We start from the raw sequence: 17,285 nt of genomic DNA on the forward strand, positions 1-17,285 counted from the left end.
GGAGTCGATTTGAATGTCTTTAAGTTGACGGTTTTCACTCCTGCAGTTGCATGTTCCCGTCACCAGCTGTGTTTTATGGTCTCATTTTGGTTTCCGTTAACTACATAACTTAAAGCAGCCGACAAAATGCTTGATATGCCTCAATGAGGAGGGAGGAGTGCCTGAAGTCACTTTCAATTACAGCTCCGGTGAAGGAAGTAAATAATTATGCAACCCCAAGCAGTAAAAAATATTTCGCCATTGCTTTAGAACAATTTTCAGTTTTTAAGTTTGTTTTTAGGACTGCATGTTGTGCACGCATCTCAGATTAGATGTCATATTATTTAGTTAATAAGCTGCTTGCCTATGCCACAACAGCAGAGCAGAGAACTCTTTGGTGTTGTCGTGCACAAACCTGCGGCAGTTCTTTGAGAGTTGGCGGGTCCAGTCCCCATCAGACAAAACTAAGCCAGGTAGAGACAGCAATGGCCGTTCTTCCCTCACTCGGAAAGACACTAAGCTGGCAGCACCATGTTGTGTTCAGGACGAATCCTGTCGTATATCTGAGGGACACATTTGCAAATAGTCCATATTTCAGGGATGTGTGACAACTGTAGATGTCAATGTGTGAATCGCTGGGCCAACCACCTGAACTTGAGAGCGCAGAATCCAGCCATCTGCCCGGAGCCAAGCATCAGAGTGGTGATGATACAAAGAAATGGCATGACAAGAGAGACGTGTTTCACCTGAGTGTCCCTTTCAGAAAGTCTGCCACCCGTGCAGCATCTTCAGCTGGGAGCGTGACCCTGCTGCAGTCCATCAGACAAACGGCGGGGGACACCCTGGACAGGCCTGAAGCCCCTGCTTCCCTCCTGATGTCTTGGACAATTTAGAGTGGTTTGTGGCAAGCTCCACCAGACAAGAGGACAGTTTACAGGCAATATCATATTCTTACAGGCTAGTTATGTCTGTCATTATCCCTGTGTTTGTTGAGCATCATTGTCCCTTTCAATGACTCAGAGACATGGATGTGCCGCAGGTCATCCAGTGTTTGACTGGACTTGATTTTGAAGCGACTGTGCAGATGTCAACATCAAATGAGTGTGGTGGGCTGGATACGGCCCACGGGCCGCGGGTTTGACACGTAATTTAGAATCTACTCACCACACCCAGGGACCAGGCCCACAGGCACAGTGAGGACCGAGGCTCAGCCATTCGTAAGGTAGAAACAACCACGCTGTGAAGGAAGATGGTCCTTAGTGAGGAACTGACCGCTGAAAAGACACATTTTATTCATGCACTTGATCTTTTTTTCGTATCAGCAAACAACCTTATTCTTAATTTCCCTTTAAAAAAACATTTATTTGACAGAGCACAGCAGAGTGTCATGGTAATAAACTGGGTTTTACATGAGGCCTCATCCTTAACAACACATGACAAGTTAATGGAGACGGACCATAAGAAGTGAACAACCCTGTCACTGTTTTTTGGCAACTCCTGAAGCTGGCGCATCATGATTTGCCATAATAAAGTTATATGAAGGCAAATTAAAATGAATCATTACCTGGGGAGTGAATGGCATCTGGCTAATAAAGTGCATTGTACTGGACCGTGTGGCAGGAGAACACCTACCAACCAAATAAAGCTGCATGAATGTTCAACGTCCAACAAAAGAGTCGACTTATTTCCGCCTCAGCAGTTTAAGAGGGATCATGAAGGGGTTGAGAGGGGGGCACAGTCCCTCCCACTGCTCTGGTGGCTCAGTCTGGGCCTCCCCACTGTCTGAGGAGGTCTGTGGACTCCACGAGGCACTGGCTTCCTGTCGAGTCTGGCCACTCCTCTGGTCTTTCGAGGCGCGGCACTCGACCTCCCCGTCAGGAAGTGGGCTTGTCCTTGAGGTTTGTTTCTTCATCTTGAGCTCATCAATGAAGGCCTGTGATTTTTTGGAGCCAGCATTGGAGGAAAGACACTGGTACACCTGGACAAGACATACAGACACAAACGGGGGTGAACATTTACAAAAGAAAGTCAGCAGTTGGAGACCTCCAGAAGTTTGTCTTGTCCAAACCATGTGTGAAAGTGAAAGGACATGACAGCATAGCAATCTCTCGGGTACAAAAGGGCACAACCCTGGCAACGTTCTGGGTGTATTGGCGCTGGACCTGTCACCGACAGGAAGTTTGACCGCTTAGGTAACAGGCCATTATATAGCAGGGGTGCGGGGTGCCAGCAGTTTTAACCTTTAATGATGGATCTTATCAGTGCCAGGGTTTGCCTCTCTAAATATATTTCTAAATATAATGTTTAGATGCCAAGACTGTACTTCTACACAACACCTCCAGGCTGGTCCCGGGACACACTGGTGATAGAGAATAACCATTGTTCTCTTAGGTATTGCATGAAAATTACTTTTTCATTTGAACTTATTACAGGGAGCAACAATGTTTCTCAAGAAAGGTCCAAATGGTGTGTGGTGTATGAGGACACGCTGACTTGAGTGGAAAGAACCAAACAACAGTTAGATAATGACATTGCTAAATATAACGTCAGAGGTGTGTAATAATTGACAGCTTTGCCACTGAGGCACACGTTTAAGGAACAGGGTGGCCCCTGTCACATGACAGTCCAAACAGACCTACAAGAGGAAAGAGACAAGGCATGGCAGCAGGTGGTCTGAACACGTCGTCAGTTTGGGGCAGAGGGACCAAAATATCCTCACTGCATTTATGACATCACTTGTAATGTTCAACTTTGGGTATGGGATGATGCCGAGCATGAAGGTCAGACAAGTTGTGCTTCACTCACCACCAGGTGACTAAATCATTACCCCCGTTTATATGAGCCAAATGTATTCTTCTGTCCAACTAAAGACACACACACAGCAAGCTTGCTCTCATGTTACTGTCAGGGGTTCTTTGCCTGAGGTGTCGCTCGATTTCTGCAGGTTCTGAAGAGCGCGAGCTGTTAATGGGGCTGCTCCTGTCCTGGGTTCTGGATCAAAGTCTCTTATATTAAAGAGCTAGAAAGCAACATCATGGATTCAGTGACATCAAAATGGCGTTTTACTTGGGCTGCATCAGATAACACATTTCTCCTTAATTATTCCAAACTTCAAAATATTATCGTAATCACACGCAACAAGTCGTGGCATTTCAAGACAGTCATTTTTTACGCACAAATCATGATTCAAGTCGATACGTTTAAGAATAATAATTCACATATATTTTAGTAAATATTTCACGAGACTCTTAGAAATGTGGCGGGAAAGACAGAACAAAAGACCGAAAAGTGAGAAGTAAGAGAAGTATTTCAATTGACAAATACATTATGGTACCAATAACAAAAATACGCCTCTAAATGCAAACGTTTCATTGATGTCCTCGATAACGTCAACATCAAACATTTGTCGAAAAATCTCTGTGTCAACAGCTGATGTTTGTGTCAACAGACACAGGATGGGCATCAAGAACTGGTTATTATTCAGAAGCAGTGAGAAATTATTGGATTCTCTAGAATAATTCAGATATGTTCATTTCTGTTCCTGAGGTGAGGAACCAATAAGAGGAACAGAAAAAGCTGACTGCAGCAGTCACAGTCACCGAGGAGTTGGAGCTGTGACGGGTCATCGTGTTCAAAAGTGTGTCTGCGTTTTGTTTGGGAAGAAAATGCGTCTGAAGGATGAGCAAACCCTTTCAACACCATGGTAGAATGATGAAAGAGGGTTCCGTGTTTAGTCTGTGACACCACACACCCTGGAGCTAACAGCTAGCACGTCGGTTAGCACGCAGCTAACTGTGCAGAATCAGAATAACATTTATTGCCATGGTCAGTGGGGGTTCCACCAACTAGGAAAGTGCTTCGAAATAAAGTGCTGTTAATAAAATAAAATAAAATGTCACATTTGTGCTGAGTGACCAGCACCGACAATAGTAGTCAGAACTGAACTAGGGTGCTACACTGAACGCATCGTTTGAGATTATTATTCAAACAAGACCTTTTGAGCATGTTGCTCAGATATATTATACGACACATATGAACACTGATGATTTTTAATTGTTCTCCAGAACCAATATGGTTCATGCTTCACAGGGTTAATACGGGCTCCCGGATTATTTTGTGTGTCATTGTGTGTAAAATGTACGGTGTTTGAGTATCACAGACAGACAGTGGAGATGATGCAGAAAAAAAAAATAAAATAAAATAATAGATCAGTCATCAAGAAAAATAATCTTCAGCTGTAGCTCTGAAGTGCAGTAAAGACCTGATCAACAATGACCACTGTAAAACGAGACGTCGGCTTAAGACATGGAAAGCGTTGCATGGGTCAGAAGTAGAAGACTTGTTCACCTGAACCAGGTGTTTTTTCAGTTGGCTGCAGTCCAGAAGGGAGAGCTCCTCCGGCAGCGACATCAACAGGTCCAGCACTATAGCGCTCTCTGGTGGACAAAAAAAGTCACTACAACAACGTGACAATCGAATGATTTGTGGCACAAAGATAACAAGAGAAAGAGTCTGACGCACCCATGGAGGTGAGCTTGCACGCTCTGTCTGGCTTGCCAGTCAGACCCAGGTACTGATAGATGCGCTCAAAGTCCACATCATTTTTGACACCAGAGTTTCCATCCAGCCTGGACTTCGAGGTGGGAGGGGCCGAGGGGTTAGTAGGTGATGGAGGTGCACTTTGAACTGGGGTGGGTGCAGCAGCTGGGCTGGATGGGGGCCTGGGAGGAGTGAAGACCACACGCACAGGTCCCCTCGGAGGAGTGGCTGCACTGAAAACAGTCGGGTTCAGGGGACGGGCATTGGCCACCTGGATGACTTGGGGCAGCGCCTTGGTTGGACCCACTGATCTGGGAGGAGTCTGAATTAAAAGAGGTGGAAACGCGGTTCTGACTCCAGCGTTGGTCGCTGAAAAAGGTATAGATAGTTGTTCAACGGTCGAATCACACACATTTGTCTCTCAGATTCTAAACCATCCATATTTTTATCAATCACAATGTTAGTAGCAAGGTCCACCGTACTGATGTCAATACATGGCAGTTGAATACTTCAATCTGATATTATAAAATAAACACATTTATAATTGGAAAATATTTATAACAATGTTGCCAAGTAGCGTTAGCTGCCACCAGTTTTCCCCTTTAGGTTCTAATGACTGATGGTTAGTGCTGCATTGATTCACTTAGAGACTCTTGGGCGCGATAAACCACTCGACCTTGCGATCATACTCAAGTTCACCAGGCAAAAGTACTAGCTTCAACTAGAGCTCATTTCCAGATGTACGCTGCAGGACAAAGTGCTTTCATAGCACAACAATTGCAGATAAAAGTCAAAGGTGGATTTGGCAAGATCTTAAAAAAACAAGCCCAGTTGTTACCTGAGGAAGGCGGAAGGACCATCGGCCTCACAGGAAGGCTACAAGCCACAAGGGACCCACCAGTACTCGGGGGTCTGTGGACCTTGGGCGGATCACTGTTCAGTTGCGAGAGAGGCTCTGTTGAGCACACGATTAGCATCTAAGGAGCAAAATGAAGAAGAGATGCAGACTACTTCGACTCAGCTCAGTTTCACAAATGATAGAGGACACATTTCTTTGTCTTGGTTTGCCTTCATCACCTTGGAGAACGCAGCAGTGATGGGGGCCTCCAGGTCACCAGTCACTCTGGAAGCCATGCGTGTCCACAACTCAATGGGCTTTCGGTTCCTACTGCCCCACCGACTGGTATTCTTCAGCTGGGCACTGGCCACTGACACCAGCTCATCCATCAGTGACTCCACATAGGTCTTGACCTGGAGACATACATTACTGATGGCATCTCATTCATTGTTTGGATGGTAGCTGGTAATCCTCTCACCAGTGATCATTTTAATCTACTTCTGGTGTGAGAGCAGACTATAGACTTAAATCAAGAGGTCGACACATTCATCTTCTCATTTACTGAACCGAATGTTTTGTCTGGCTGATTCTATCAGGTTATTTTTAATGTCTCCTGCAGTGAATGGCATCACAGTGCGTGAAATCTGCAAACATTATTCACCTCTTTAATGTTATTTAGTATCCCCACCACTGCGGCCTGGGACGGGGAGATCTGACATGTAACATATCCAGCTGAAACGTTTGTTTTCATTCGACTCAGCCATTGAAATAAAGGCTGAACTCTGCTAGATGTGTTTTCATGTGTTCAGTGAGTGTTGCCATGCTACCTCTGACTCGGTTCGGGTTCGCACAGCTTTGGCCAGCGCGTCGTAATCGGGGTCCCCCGGGTTCCTCGACGGTCGAGCAGCGCAGTTGAGAGTCTTGAGAGCGGAGATCAGCCGCCTCTGCTCGGACTGGGACCACCGCCGCGGCTGCTTCTTGGATGGCGGCTCCTCCTCTTTTGTCACTTTGTTTCGCTTACGAGGAGGTGGCTTCATGTCGAACTAGACAGTGAGCCCAGATAAACTAGATCAGTCAGGGCGACAACTTTGTTTCAGACGAGACGCACGCGAACGCTGGGAGGACTTCCGCTATAATGACGTCAACGGAACTTGAATATTTTCACAATAAAGGCGACAATGTCGGCTTGTAGTCGTAATAGTAGTTGGTCGCATTTCTTTCGTTTAATTCGGACTTTAAGGTGTTATCTAAAAAGTGAAATTTGTTTATTTATGCTCACTTTATATTTACATGTTACCGCAGTGAGAAGGTCGTGGTAGTAGTCTTGCGTCTTGTGACCACCAGGTGACGCCAAAGATGCTCGTTTGGTGTCCATGAACTGCACTCGAGGACAAAGCCTCACCCTTAGTGGGGTCACTTTTTGACCTTTGTACTTCATAATCCTTCGATTATTAAAAAAAAAAATATTATTTTATTAATTCTCACTTGCACCAAATGAATCTATGTAAATCAATTAAAATCAGTGCGTTTGTCTCGTAAAATGTTTGGTCAGAGCCTAGCAAAACACTGCCCAGGCCCTCATATAAAAACCTGCAAGAATAACTTGTGACTTTTTCATTATGATACATTGCAAGTGTTTAGTATCTGTTGTAAATGTAACTGAAATGAAGATTTTATCATTATAAAAGGGGCTGAGATGTTTTCCTCACGCAAACCTTCACCTATTACAACAACTCACATTCGTGTGAATAACCTCAGAGGCTTTGAATGCTCGAAAACATGCTAAAAGCATAAGGCTCTGGACGTTCTAAGAACGGCACGACAACGATAGTGAACATACACAGTGCTCAAGATTTTAACTTGTGTCTAATTATACAACTTAACAGTACATGGTTTCCTGCAACCTGAGCTCCATGCAGGTTAATGATGTTGTTGTTTTGTTTATTCACTCAGTAGTCTCATTGGTCTATTGAAAGGGGCGACATGAAATATAAATTTTGAGGGAAAAACAAAATCAGGATGAATGAAAAAGACCCCGTAGTAGCAGAGCTGGAGATGGGAAACACTCTTCAGTTACGTTTTATGGCTTAGTGTTTGAGCATGAATGCTGCACAGTGTTTGATAGTGTTTTAGCAACATAATGTGAGACTGTTTTCTCCCATCTTTTGGCTGGATGATCACTCACTGTGGTCGTAGTATATAATGTGGTCCCTAGGACACTGAATTTCCCACCCTGGGTTAAGTGGCAGTCGTGGGATTCGAGCCTTTGACCCCAGTACATTTGTCAGGCATGTTGACTGAATATAGTTGAGTTGATTTCAGGGAAAACAAAAAGGGTGATACTGCACTCACATGTTGACTGAGAACAAGAACTAAGTCACTGTCGAGTTTAAAAGGTCTTGCCTTGGTTTGGATCAAGCGCCAGGGACTTTCACTTCCAGTGCAACGCAGCTTGGCAGCTGCTGGAGCAGGGTTTGGTGTTGGGAATGAGCCTTCGCTGTGTAGCCACATGTCAGTGTTCCACCAAGTTACACTGTCCAATACTCTGAAAGCATTTACAGGAAACAGACAGCCATGGAAAAAGACACAAACCCGCTTCATGTGATGTCACTGCTGGATGAGTCATTAGGGTCCCTGTTAGACCCTCCGGGCTGATTGAAGTAGGACAGTAATTAAGGGTTGGAGGGCATAATCAAGCCTTCACCAGGTCCTCGGTGATCAAAGTGTTTCTCCAGGATGGCTGGAGGTCATCGGGAGCCGCAGGGACGCGAGCCCACACCAAACACCTGCAAAACACTGGCATAAATATCTAGCAATAGCTTTGTTTATTGCTGTGTAGTTTCATAAAAAAAATACACACCGGGAAGTCAGATTCCTTTTTGTGTGTGAGGCTTTCGGTCCGACTAGACTGGCTCAGCTGAGCATGCAAACCAACTTCAATTAAATACATAACAATTCCAAAGAAATCCTTGAGTGCTAATACTTCAGGTGGGTACATTTTCCCCTGTTGTACCATTCACAGTCAGCAGCCTCTTTCATCTCTGTATTTCACCTACAATACCTATTAACGATTTAAACCCTGCAGTTCATCAAACACCATCTTATATCTTACAGTATTTTAGTTTCATCCCTGCCGTGAGCTTCGTCACATGGCCACAGGAACTTGGTGGACGCTGTCGGACATGAGGGTTGTGCAGTCTTTCTTCCGGCAGGGCTGGAAGTGTCAGCGTGTGCTCATGTTGCCATAATCAGAATGAGGATGTGTAGTGTTTATATTGTGTCCCGCACTCCACCCTATCATTATTACAGCTCAGATTTAGCAGTCCTGTTTGTCTGCAGTGCTGTCTGAGGTCCTAAAAGCTTCATGGGCCAATACATCTAACTCTCTTGGGTCAGTTTCGCTTTAAATCTCGGTCAACTCACCTCGCAAACCATGTGACACCCAAGGTAGAAACCCAAGTGGCAGGAGGAAGCCCATAAATATATAGTGTGAGGAACAGTTTATCTCCACCCAGACACTAAGGGACACTGGTTTGACTTTAGGGACATTAGTACATGGTTGCACTCCAGCCAACAACCATTATACAGCATTGTGTTTGGTCACAGCCAGAACACTACATTAGACAAAAACGGCAGAGTAACATCTTCTTTCTCCACATTTGAAAAATACATGTAGTATAATACAGTAATAATATATATAGTCAAAATAACGCCAAATCTAAATAAATCCTTGTAGAAAAAGAAAAAGACAAGGATAGAATGGTGAAGGGTTTTCAATGAGAAAAAGGCAAGAGGTAGAAGAGTGGAGTGGTTGATGGCTGCTGTTCTGCCCACAGAGGTGCAGTGATTCATGATGTCACATGGCAAAGACTGGGTGACTCATCCACCAACATCATCACACAGTCGCTGCAGAGCACACACACACACACACACACTCACACTCACACTCACACGTTCCTCCACACAGCACTATTGATTTACTTATCTGCGATGTGTTTGAACTGTAAAGTGTAACGTGACTGTGTGAGAAAATAGAATCATCTTTTTTTAATAATTCTTTGAAAGGGAGGGGTTGTTGCTGGGGGACTGGAACATGATGACTTAAAAGAGTGGAGAAATGATCAAACCACGTCGCTAAAATTGTCAACACACTGACTGACCTGAGCAGCTCTCAGCCTCCATTTATAGGAGGAAGGAGGTTTTGGGTAAAGACCTCAGCCTCTCTCTTTATTTATCTCTCCGTCACCTCAAACGCACATAAAAAGTCTCAGTTTCATCATAAAAATAGTGACTTTATTTCTTCGTCGACGTGTAGTAGCAAAAGTAGTCATTGACATGTTTACATCCAGCAAACACGTTTATTACACCACAACAAGGTACATCTAAAGACCCCAGAGTTCATACACTACTCAACAATATTCAAAGGTACATTGACTTTTTCATTGTTGCCGTCTTTGTAGATTTTTTTTGTTTTTTTTTTGAGTTGATGCTGTCTCTTCAGAGATGCTAATTTAAGACTGAAGCATACATAAACGTGCAGACGCCGGCCAACTGTCTCTGAGTTTTCTCTTCAGAACATCGAACGCAGTAGAAATGACAAAAACATAGATGTCAGTGTCTCACGCTTATGATCAGATTGTCCATGCCACACTTCTGCTCCAGATGATGCTCTTATCACGCAGTCTACACAGCAGCACGGCAACATCCGTGCCGTTTCCCTCTTGAATTTGAAGGGAGGAAATTATTACCCATTATCAGTCAGAGCACAGAGCAATTTGACTCCATTTTTACACCGTGTCATGGAGCACAGCGGAACACCTCCTTCCAGTTCCTGACGTAACTGACTAGAGGCGGAATATAGAGGATGACATTTCATGGTACAAAAGATGAAAAGCACTTCATGGACAAAGTCACAGTGACGTGTAAGGCGGCAGACTTTTGCTCTGTTTGTTCATAAAAAGTCAGCGTGACAAGTTGATTCCTCTTCATTCCTCACGTCCTGGGAACAACATGCATAATTCACCACACATTTCGACGTCTCTTGGTTCAGTCCTGTATCAAAATGTATTCATGTAGAAAGAAAAGGGAATACAATCTCAGAAAAGTGTGCGACAATTTGCACACCGGCTATGAGGACTAAACACCACATGATCAGCGACACAGAATTTTGTTTTGCCGAGTCCAACAGAGCTGTCATCAGGCACCATCATCGACATGTGCAAATGCAGAAGCCCTCACTGTGTGATCCCTGAATCGTTCCTGCCAGGGGTTAAAGGGATTTGAGAATGTTCAATATCAGGGGATTTTCGGAAAGCGTCAGCGACACGTCCGTCCTGGGGCCTGCAACGCCTTGGGTAGGTGGCAGAAGAGTGCAGAAGAATGCAGGGTACTGGTGGACCAGGATTTGCCTCTATGGCAACAAGGTAATTGAAGTTATGCAAAGGGATGAGTCATCAGCCCATTATGGTGCCGTTTCACAGTGGCCTGCGAATGAAATGTGTGTTGTGTTTCATTAAAAGAGCTTAGAGGGACACGTGATGAACAAAACATGTGGATGCTGAAATACCAACAAAGCGCAAACAAACGCGCTGTGACTCCTGCCGGTGAGCTCCAGCTGAATCCAGACAGGGCAGTGGATGTCTCAACACACTTGAAGCATGTCATTCTTTTATCCTCAAAATGTCCCCATCTTAATACATTGCTGATTTCAAGTTTTTTTTCTTTTCTTTTCCATCCTTCACTGTCCATACTCGCTAAACCATTGTCAGTCACCAGGAGCAAGTGCGTCAATATTCCGATGACCTTCAGTGCTCCTCCAGAAGATGCTATCTTAATCTTGAGTCGCGCTTCCTTGCTGCATGAGGAAATCTGATTAAAACCACACATGAAGTTTGTTTTCTTTGGAGACCAGCCCTCTGCCTAGATAAGGGGAAAACAGATTTGTCTTCATGGCTGTGAACGTGTTAACCCTTAAAGATCCTAAATCGAGACTCTGCTTGTCTAAGTTCCTTATCTCCTTCGAATATGTTTGGCTGTTCAAACACAAGGAGACTTTGCTCATATATATAAAATGTCTAATGAGAATGGGCCTGAAGCTCAACCCGTCAGCTACATATGGTGTAGCACTTTGTGGGCGTTAAACAGCGTCATGCCAAAATGTGATGCCTCTTCCTGACCCAAATTACAAAGACCAATGAAATGGCAATAGAAAAATGTCCACACCTGACTGTTTCTTGACAATGTCCCGCATAACCTCCAAACAACAATCAGAATGCAGAAGGACTCATGGCATGAACGCTTAACCAATGGTCAGAGTAACAAAATATAAAGACGCATTCTGTCCTCCCCACGGTCTGCCTTGCTTCCCGTCACTCGTCTCTTCAGTGCAATGGCCGAGTCATCAGTATCTGCTGGATGTATTTCTCCAGATTGTCCCGGTTGCTGCCGTCTGGCTTTGTTCCAGCCTCATAATAGTCGTTGCTGTGAGACGCTGCCGGGGCCGAGTAATAAAATGGCTTCTTTTGCGAAGAAATAGCTGGCAGCAGCGGGGGAGAGTGGGGTTTGGGAAGGGGTTGGATTCTCCGCGGGTACAAGGAGAAGGGGAAGGTGGCGTAGTAGGGGTTATGTTGCATGCTTGGAGGCGGCTGTCTGAGCCTGGGTTGAATCCAGCCTTGGTAGCGACGTCTGGGAGGGAAAGGGTTGCTGTTGCGATTGGCTGGAGTTTTGGGAAAATAGTAGCCCAGATTTGATCGTGGTACGGAGGGGTAGTAGAGGGGGTAGTAGACTGGGCTGTACTTCCTCTGGTAGAAGTATGGGTAGGGGTATCGCGGGTAGCTGTTCCAAGCAGAGGATTTCAACCACGGCTCTTGGTAAATGGACTTTTGCTTGGGCCAAATACTTGAGCTCCCGGGTGAGAGACCCCACCGTTCTTGGGATTTTGTCGGGGATTTGTCTTGAAACCAGCTTTTCAGAAGACGGGCAGATGGGGGTGGTGGCTTAGGGAGTTGGTACGAGGTCTGTTTGGTCTGTGGAGCTAAAAAGCTGTTGGACAGTGCCGGATCTGACATGGAAGTTTGAGGCCGTCTCCAGTATGAGAAGGTTTCTGGAGGCAGGTCTTTCTTCTTCTTCTTCTCCACGTCGCTAATGATGTCCACCACATCGTCGGCAGGCAGGTGGAGTTTGCTGGAGATCTCGATCAGCTTGTCAATAGTCTGCGGGTCGATATCCTCGTCTTCCATGTCCTGCCGATCCTCTTCTGATCTTTTGTCCTCGGCTGCGTTCGACAGAGATGAGCTGAACTTCCGGTTGCCATTGTTCTGCTTGACCATGTAGCGAAGCAACATGTCGGAGGCGATGTCAGCGAGCTTCTCCTCCTCCATCTTAGCCTTCTGTGCCTCAGCGGCCTGCCTCCTCATCTCCTCTTGCTCTGCTTTGGCCTGAGCTTCCTCCTCTTCTGGACTCAAAACTTCCTCATTATCCTCCTCCTCATCTTCATCCTTGGGTTCATCCTTTTCCTCCAGCTCTTGAAGAGGCTGTGCTGCATCACCACCCGCAAAGTTACCTTCTTCAAAGTCATCCATGAAGTTTCCTCCTCGGAATGATGGGAAACTCAGGGCCTTTTGTGTTTCCTCCTGCCATTTCAGTTTCTTCTCGCTTCCTTTGTTGACAGGTAAGATCTCATTGTATGAGCTGTAACCCCGACTCTCCCTCTGGTTCTGCTGCAGGTCCCCCTCTCTTTTAGTCGCCGTGTTCAAACGAGGAAACTCCTTCATCACGGTCTCGAGGTTTTTCAGCTCTTCCGGGTTCAACTGCTCTTCCACTTCCCCGCCTTGTTCTGGGCTTGTCGTCTGCTGGGTTTGAGCTGCTTGGCCGTCAGCTCCACTCATCACGGGCCCGCTGGGCCGGGGTGTCTGGACCTGGACCTTCTGGCTGGTGGTGTGACTGGTCACCCTCTCTGTCATCTTTTCCTCCTCCTCCTGAGCTTTTTTCCTCTCTTCTTCCTCCTTCTTTTGCTGCTCTCTCCCCTGTGCCGCCATCAGCAGCTCTATTTCATGTCGCCCATCTCTGTCTCGATCTGCTCCCTTCTCCATCGTTCGCACTTGGCGGTCGGCTTCTGCCATCTTACCCTTTGTTTCAAGACTCCCTTCACCCTCTTGCTGCATCTTTTTCTCCACATAAGAGTTGTTCAGTGCTTCCAGCAGGACGGCTGCCAGTGTTTTAGGGTCCACATCTTTAAAGAGCTCATCGTCTTCTTCATCCTCATCCACCCTTTTCTGAATCAACCTCCTCTCTCCATCGCTTGAAACCACGCTCTGTGTTGGTGAAGCCAAATGTCCTGCAATGTTGTCGGGGCTGGCAGTTGACAGGAAGAAACTCGAGGCGCCTGTCAGAAGTACCACTATAGAAATGGCACTTAGGGAACTGTGGTAATAAGCCATGGCCTCGTCTGAAATACAGAGAAAATGTAATTTAAGTTTCATTGGTCGCAGCGGTGATGCTTTCCTCAATTACTGTACAGGCAGTTCTGTGCCGCCCGTGACATCATTTCAGTTTTTAACATCAAAGAACCATTTTCCAAAACAAAATGTATTGAATTAACAGACAGGTATTGTGAGCCATTTTACTGGCTGCGTGCCTGACTGTGTGTGTGTGTGTGTGTGTGTGTGTGTGTGTGTGTGTGTGTGTGTGTGTGTGTGTGTGTGTGTGTGTGTGTGTGTGTGTGTGTAAACTCATTGACCACTAGAAGGAGCTGACGGACAAAAAGAGAGAAAGAGTCACCATGGCACCAAAATGAACTCACAGAGAGGGATGTAAAAAATAAAATAAAATAAAATAAAATAGTGATCAGTTTCCTTTAGGATCCTTAAGTGGATCTGGGCAAAGTCAGTTCAGAGGTGAATGATGTCCAATTTCAACATGATAGAAAACAATCCCTATAATTCCTGTTTTTAAATTGAGAATGCCGTCATCTGTGTTTGCATTTTCATTTCATTTCATTTCTTTTTTGTGATAATTGATGCATATCTTTGGAAAATGTAATAGCCATCACGAGGCGGCATGCATCATCTTCATCAAGATATTTAGATGAGCGATTTAACAAGCTGCAGATGAATCATTCCATCCGTTCAACAACAAAAGGAGATCAGGTGCGTGTTTCTGCAGTGGAGTGGGTTGCTTGCAGATATGTTGATGCCATGATCTCCACCACACACACTTCTTCCAACAGTCTGACTCAAATCCAAAAGAAATTAATTTCAATGCTTTTAACCAAGAACAGCGCAGCAGCAATTGCCCTCAGAGATGGAAGAGGGGAGGGAAAAAAGACTTGTGGAGCCACCCTGCAGCCCACTCCTCCAACCTGTGCAGACATTTTAGACACGACACATTGTTGCCAGAGCTCTCTCTGTGCTCAAGCATGTGTCCATGATCAGAAAACCACAGGCAGCCATGGCATGATGATGATGATGATGATGGTGTTGATGATGAAGATGATGATGATGGTGATGATGATGATGATGATGATGGTTTGAGGGCAGCACCCACTTTGAAGTAATCATCACAAGAGAAACTAAAATCTAAATAACGCTCATAAAAGGTTGTAATTTTTTATAACATTAAGAGAAAAACATTGAAATGATCACAAGTGAACTCAAGTCAAATTCAGTTGGTGAGTGAATTCATCATGAATCATAAACATTTTGCACAGGTTTGCTTTTTGTAACCGAAAAGCAATGGTTATTATGACAGCTATTAACAATGAAAGCATTGCGGGATGGATTTTAAAAAGTTCTTACTTCAGTGGGGGGATTCCTTCTCCGTCCCCCGGTGCGTCGCTCGCGCTCCCGCAGTTCGCTTCAGCGTTTCTGTCCCGGTGTTAGTTGTGGTTTCTCTCCCGTTTTTGTTGTTGTTGTTGTGGACTCGCTGCTCTTCTGCGGGGATTCCGTCTGTTTCCAGCACCGCGGACAGCGGCTGCAGCTTTTATACCCCCCGCCCGCGCGGAGGCACGTGACGCATGCGTCAAAGCAGTCCCCATTGACGTCACCAGACAGAGTTTCATTCATGGTTTTTTTCTCCTCCAGTGCTCCCCCCGCCTCCCTTCCCCCACCCCGCCGATCAATTAGCTGCAGTAGCTGAATGAAGCGTCATCATTCATGCAGATGCATCGCGGTAGTTTCTCCGTCAAGAGGTGTTTGATCCCAAATCGCTGCAGGATGAGCTGAAGCACAACAGCCTTGCATGATGTGTCGATGCATGATGTGCCAGTTATGACGATGCACTTGATTATTTCTGGGTTTTATTGAGGTTTATTGGTGTTTTTGCAGGACTGTGCACAAGCAATCGTGTGTGCTGGCTGCAGTACATCAGTTGTGTGCATCAGTTTTTGTGAGTCAGCGTGGGAGGCTTTTTATTGGTACTGAATAAATCATGTTTTGAAGCTTCATGAAGCTGTGTCCTAACCATAATCACTATGCATGCGAGCATGTCTTCATGACAGTGTGAAGGCCGTGTTTTTTCCGGATTTAGTTGTGTATTGGTATTGTGCGTGTTCATGCTTGTTTAGGGAGGCGCCTCAATGTTGCCTTTTTGGCTGTCTGCCTTCTGTAATGTGGCTGAAGACTGTTGTGAAAATGTGCTTGGGTTTTTGTCAGTAGTGTTGAGCATATCTGGTGTGTGAACGCACTTGTTTTAGCGCTTTATTTGCGTTGGCAGGCGTGAGCACTCTGCCTGTATTTTTATGTAGCAGATAGGTTTGCTAAATCACATACAGCTTCTCCAGAAGGCTCAACATTCACGTATAAATATATATGCAACTTGTCAGACAAGGTGGACTTTAAATAAGTGAATATTCACAATGAAAATACACAAATTCCATCCCGTCGCGCAAAGGAATATAGTGGTAGATTGGATTTTGTCTTCAGTCACAACACACTTGAATTAACTTCCAAATGTTTTATTCACTTATAAAACAACTTCCACACAAAGACTCTTTTGAACTTGCACTTGAAAAACATTTCTGTGATTAACTGCCTTCGAACCAACCAGTGACAAAAATAGCAATCTGCAAATTGACACATTGACTGAGCATCTGTGAGGAGACCAGTGGAGGTCGCGCTTATTGGTACATATAAACTTTGTGTTAGTTATATACAGATACACCTCTCCTGACAGTGTGACATAGAAAAAGTGAGGATCCCAGAGTTACCAGACATTCGGGAGTGTCCCAGTACAGTGACAAAGAGTGAATGAATTCCCAGGAATTCAGCAGTGTAGTGAGTTGCTCTCTCCAGATGGCTTCTGAGGCCTGACTGATATCAGGTGTCGGATCCAAACCAAACCCAAAAAAAACGTTATTGCTCTGCTCGTTCCACCATCAGCCGTTCAACAGTCTTCATTCAATTCATCTAGGGAAGTGTTCCTTATTCACTGAGGACTGACATGAAATCTTAAATGCACTTCCCTTCCACTTGTCAATATCACTCGTCATTCACATCAAAGTTTGAAACATCACTCATCCATCGCTTGAGAATTCTTCAAAGCACTGTCCATCATTACTAATGAACAGCATGGCTGGGGAACATGGTGACTGTTGCGCACGTATGGTGACAGTGAGGTATTAGCCAGCAAAGACAAACTCTTACTTCACAGAAAGTACAGCACTTGAATTAACAATTTCCATGTTTACCCATCTTTTATACTGTGGTAGGAAACCGCTGAGTTGGTCGAAAACAAGTGAGCACAAGCCGAACAAACCAGCTCCATCACCACCATCTTACACGTCATAACCAGACAAAACTATTGTACAGATGTATTCAAGACTTATGCTTCTCAGTTACAGTGCATTTGGAAGCTTGGACAGTTTTTCCGCTTGAAAGATAAACCAGACGGATGGACCCCAAAAACATTTAGTCTGGTGGCTGGCCAAAGCACG

At 45.1% G+C, this 17,285-nt stretch overlaps 2 protein-coding genes and 1 long non-coding RNA gene across 3 annotated transcripts; 1 reads left to right on the forward strand and 2 right to left on the reverse strand.

Moving 5' to 3' along the window:
• Positions 1–1,279: 1,279 nt before the first annotated feature.
• snapc2 (small nuclear RNA activating complex, polypeptide 2) lies at positions 1,280–6,482 on the reverse strand. Its single transcript, XM_053859938.1, has 6 exons — positions 6,184–6,482; positions 5,596–5,769; positions 5,357–5,495; positions 4,501–4,887; positions 4,327–4,415; positions 1,280–1,957 (listed from the first exon to the last, which is right to left on the reverse strand). The coding sequence occupies exons 1-6, from the start codon at positions 6,391–6,393 to the stop codon at positions 1,661–1,663; spliced, it is 1,296 nt and encodes a 431-aa protein (XP_053715913.1). The 5' UTR covers positions 6,394–6,482; the 3' UTR covers positions 1,280–1,660.
• LOC128755864 (uncharacterized) lies at positions 2,542–3,873 on the forward strand. The gene is made up of 2 exons (XR_008414180.1): positions 2,542–2,790; positions 3,531–3,873. It is a non-coding gene; the product is annotated as an uncharacterized LOC128755864 (long non-coding RNA).
• A 3,161-nt stretch (positions 6,483–9,643) lies between the features above and the next one.
• vgf (VGF nerve growth factor inducible) lies at positions 9,644–15,305 on the reverse strand. Its single transcript, XM_053859678.1, has 2 exons — positions 15,151–15,305; positions 9,644–13,802 (listed from the first exon to the last, which is right to left on the reverse strand). The coding sequence occupies exon 2, from the start codon at positions 13,792–13,794 to the stop codon at positions 11,737–11,739; it is 2,058 nt and encodes a 685-aa protein (XP_053715653.1). The 5' UTR covers positions 13,795–13,802; positions 15,151–15,305; the 3' UTR covers positions 9,644–11,736.
• Between the last annotated feature and the right edge of the window lie 1,980 nt (positions 15,306–17,285).

This window comes from Synchiropus splendidus, chromosome 3 (genome assembly GCF_027744825.2).
Source record: "Synchiropus splendidus isolate RoL2022-P1 chromosome 3, RoL_Sspl_1.0, whole genome shotgun sequence".
Lineage (NCBI taxonomy): Eukaryota > Metazoa > Chordata > Actinopteri > Syngnathiformes > Callionymidae > Synchiropus > Synchiropus splendidus.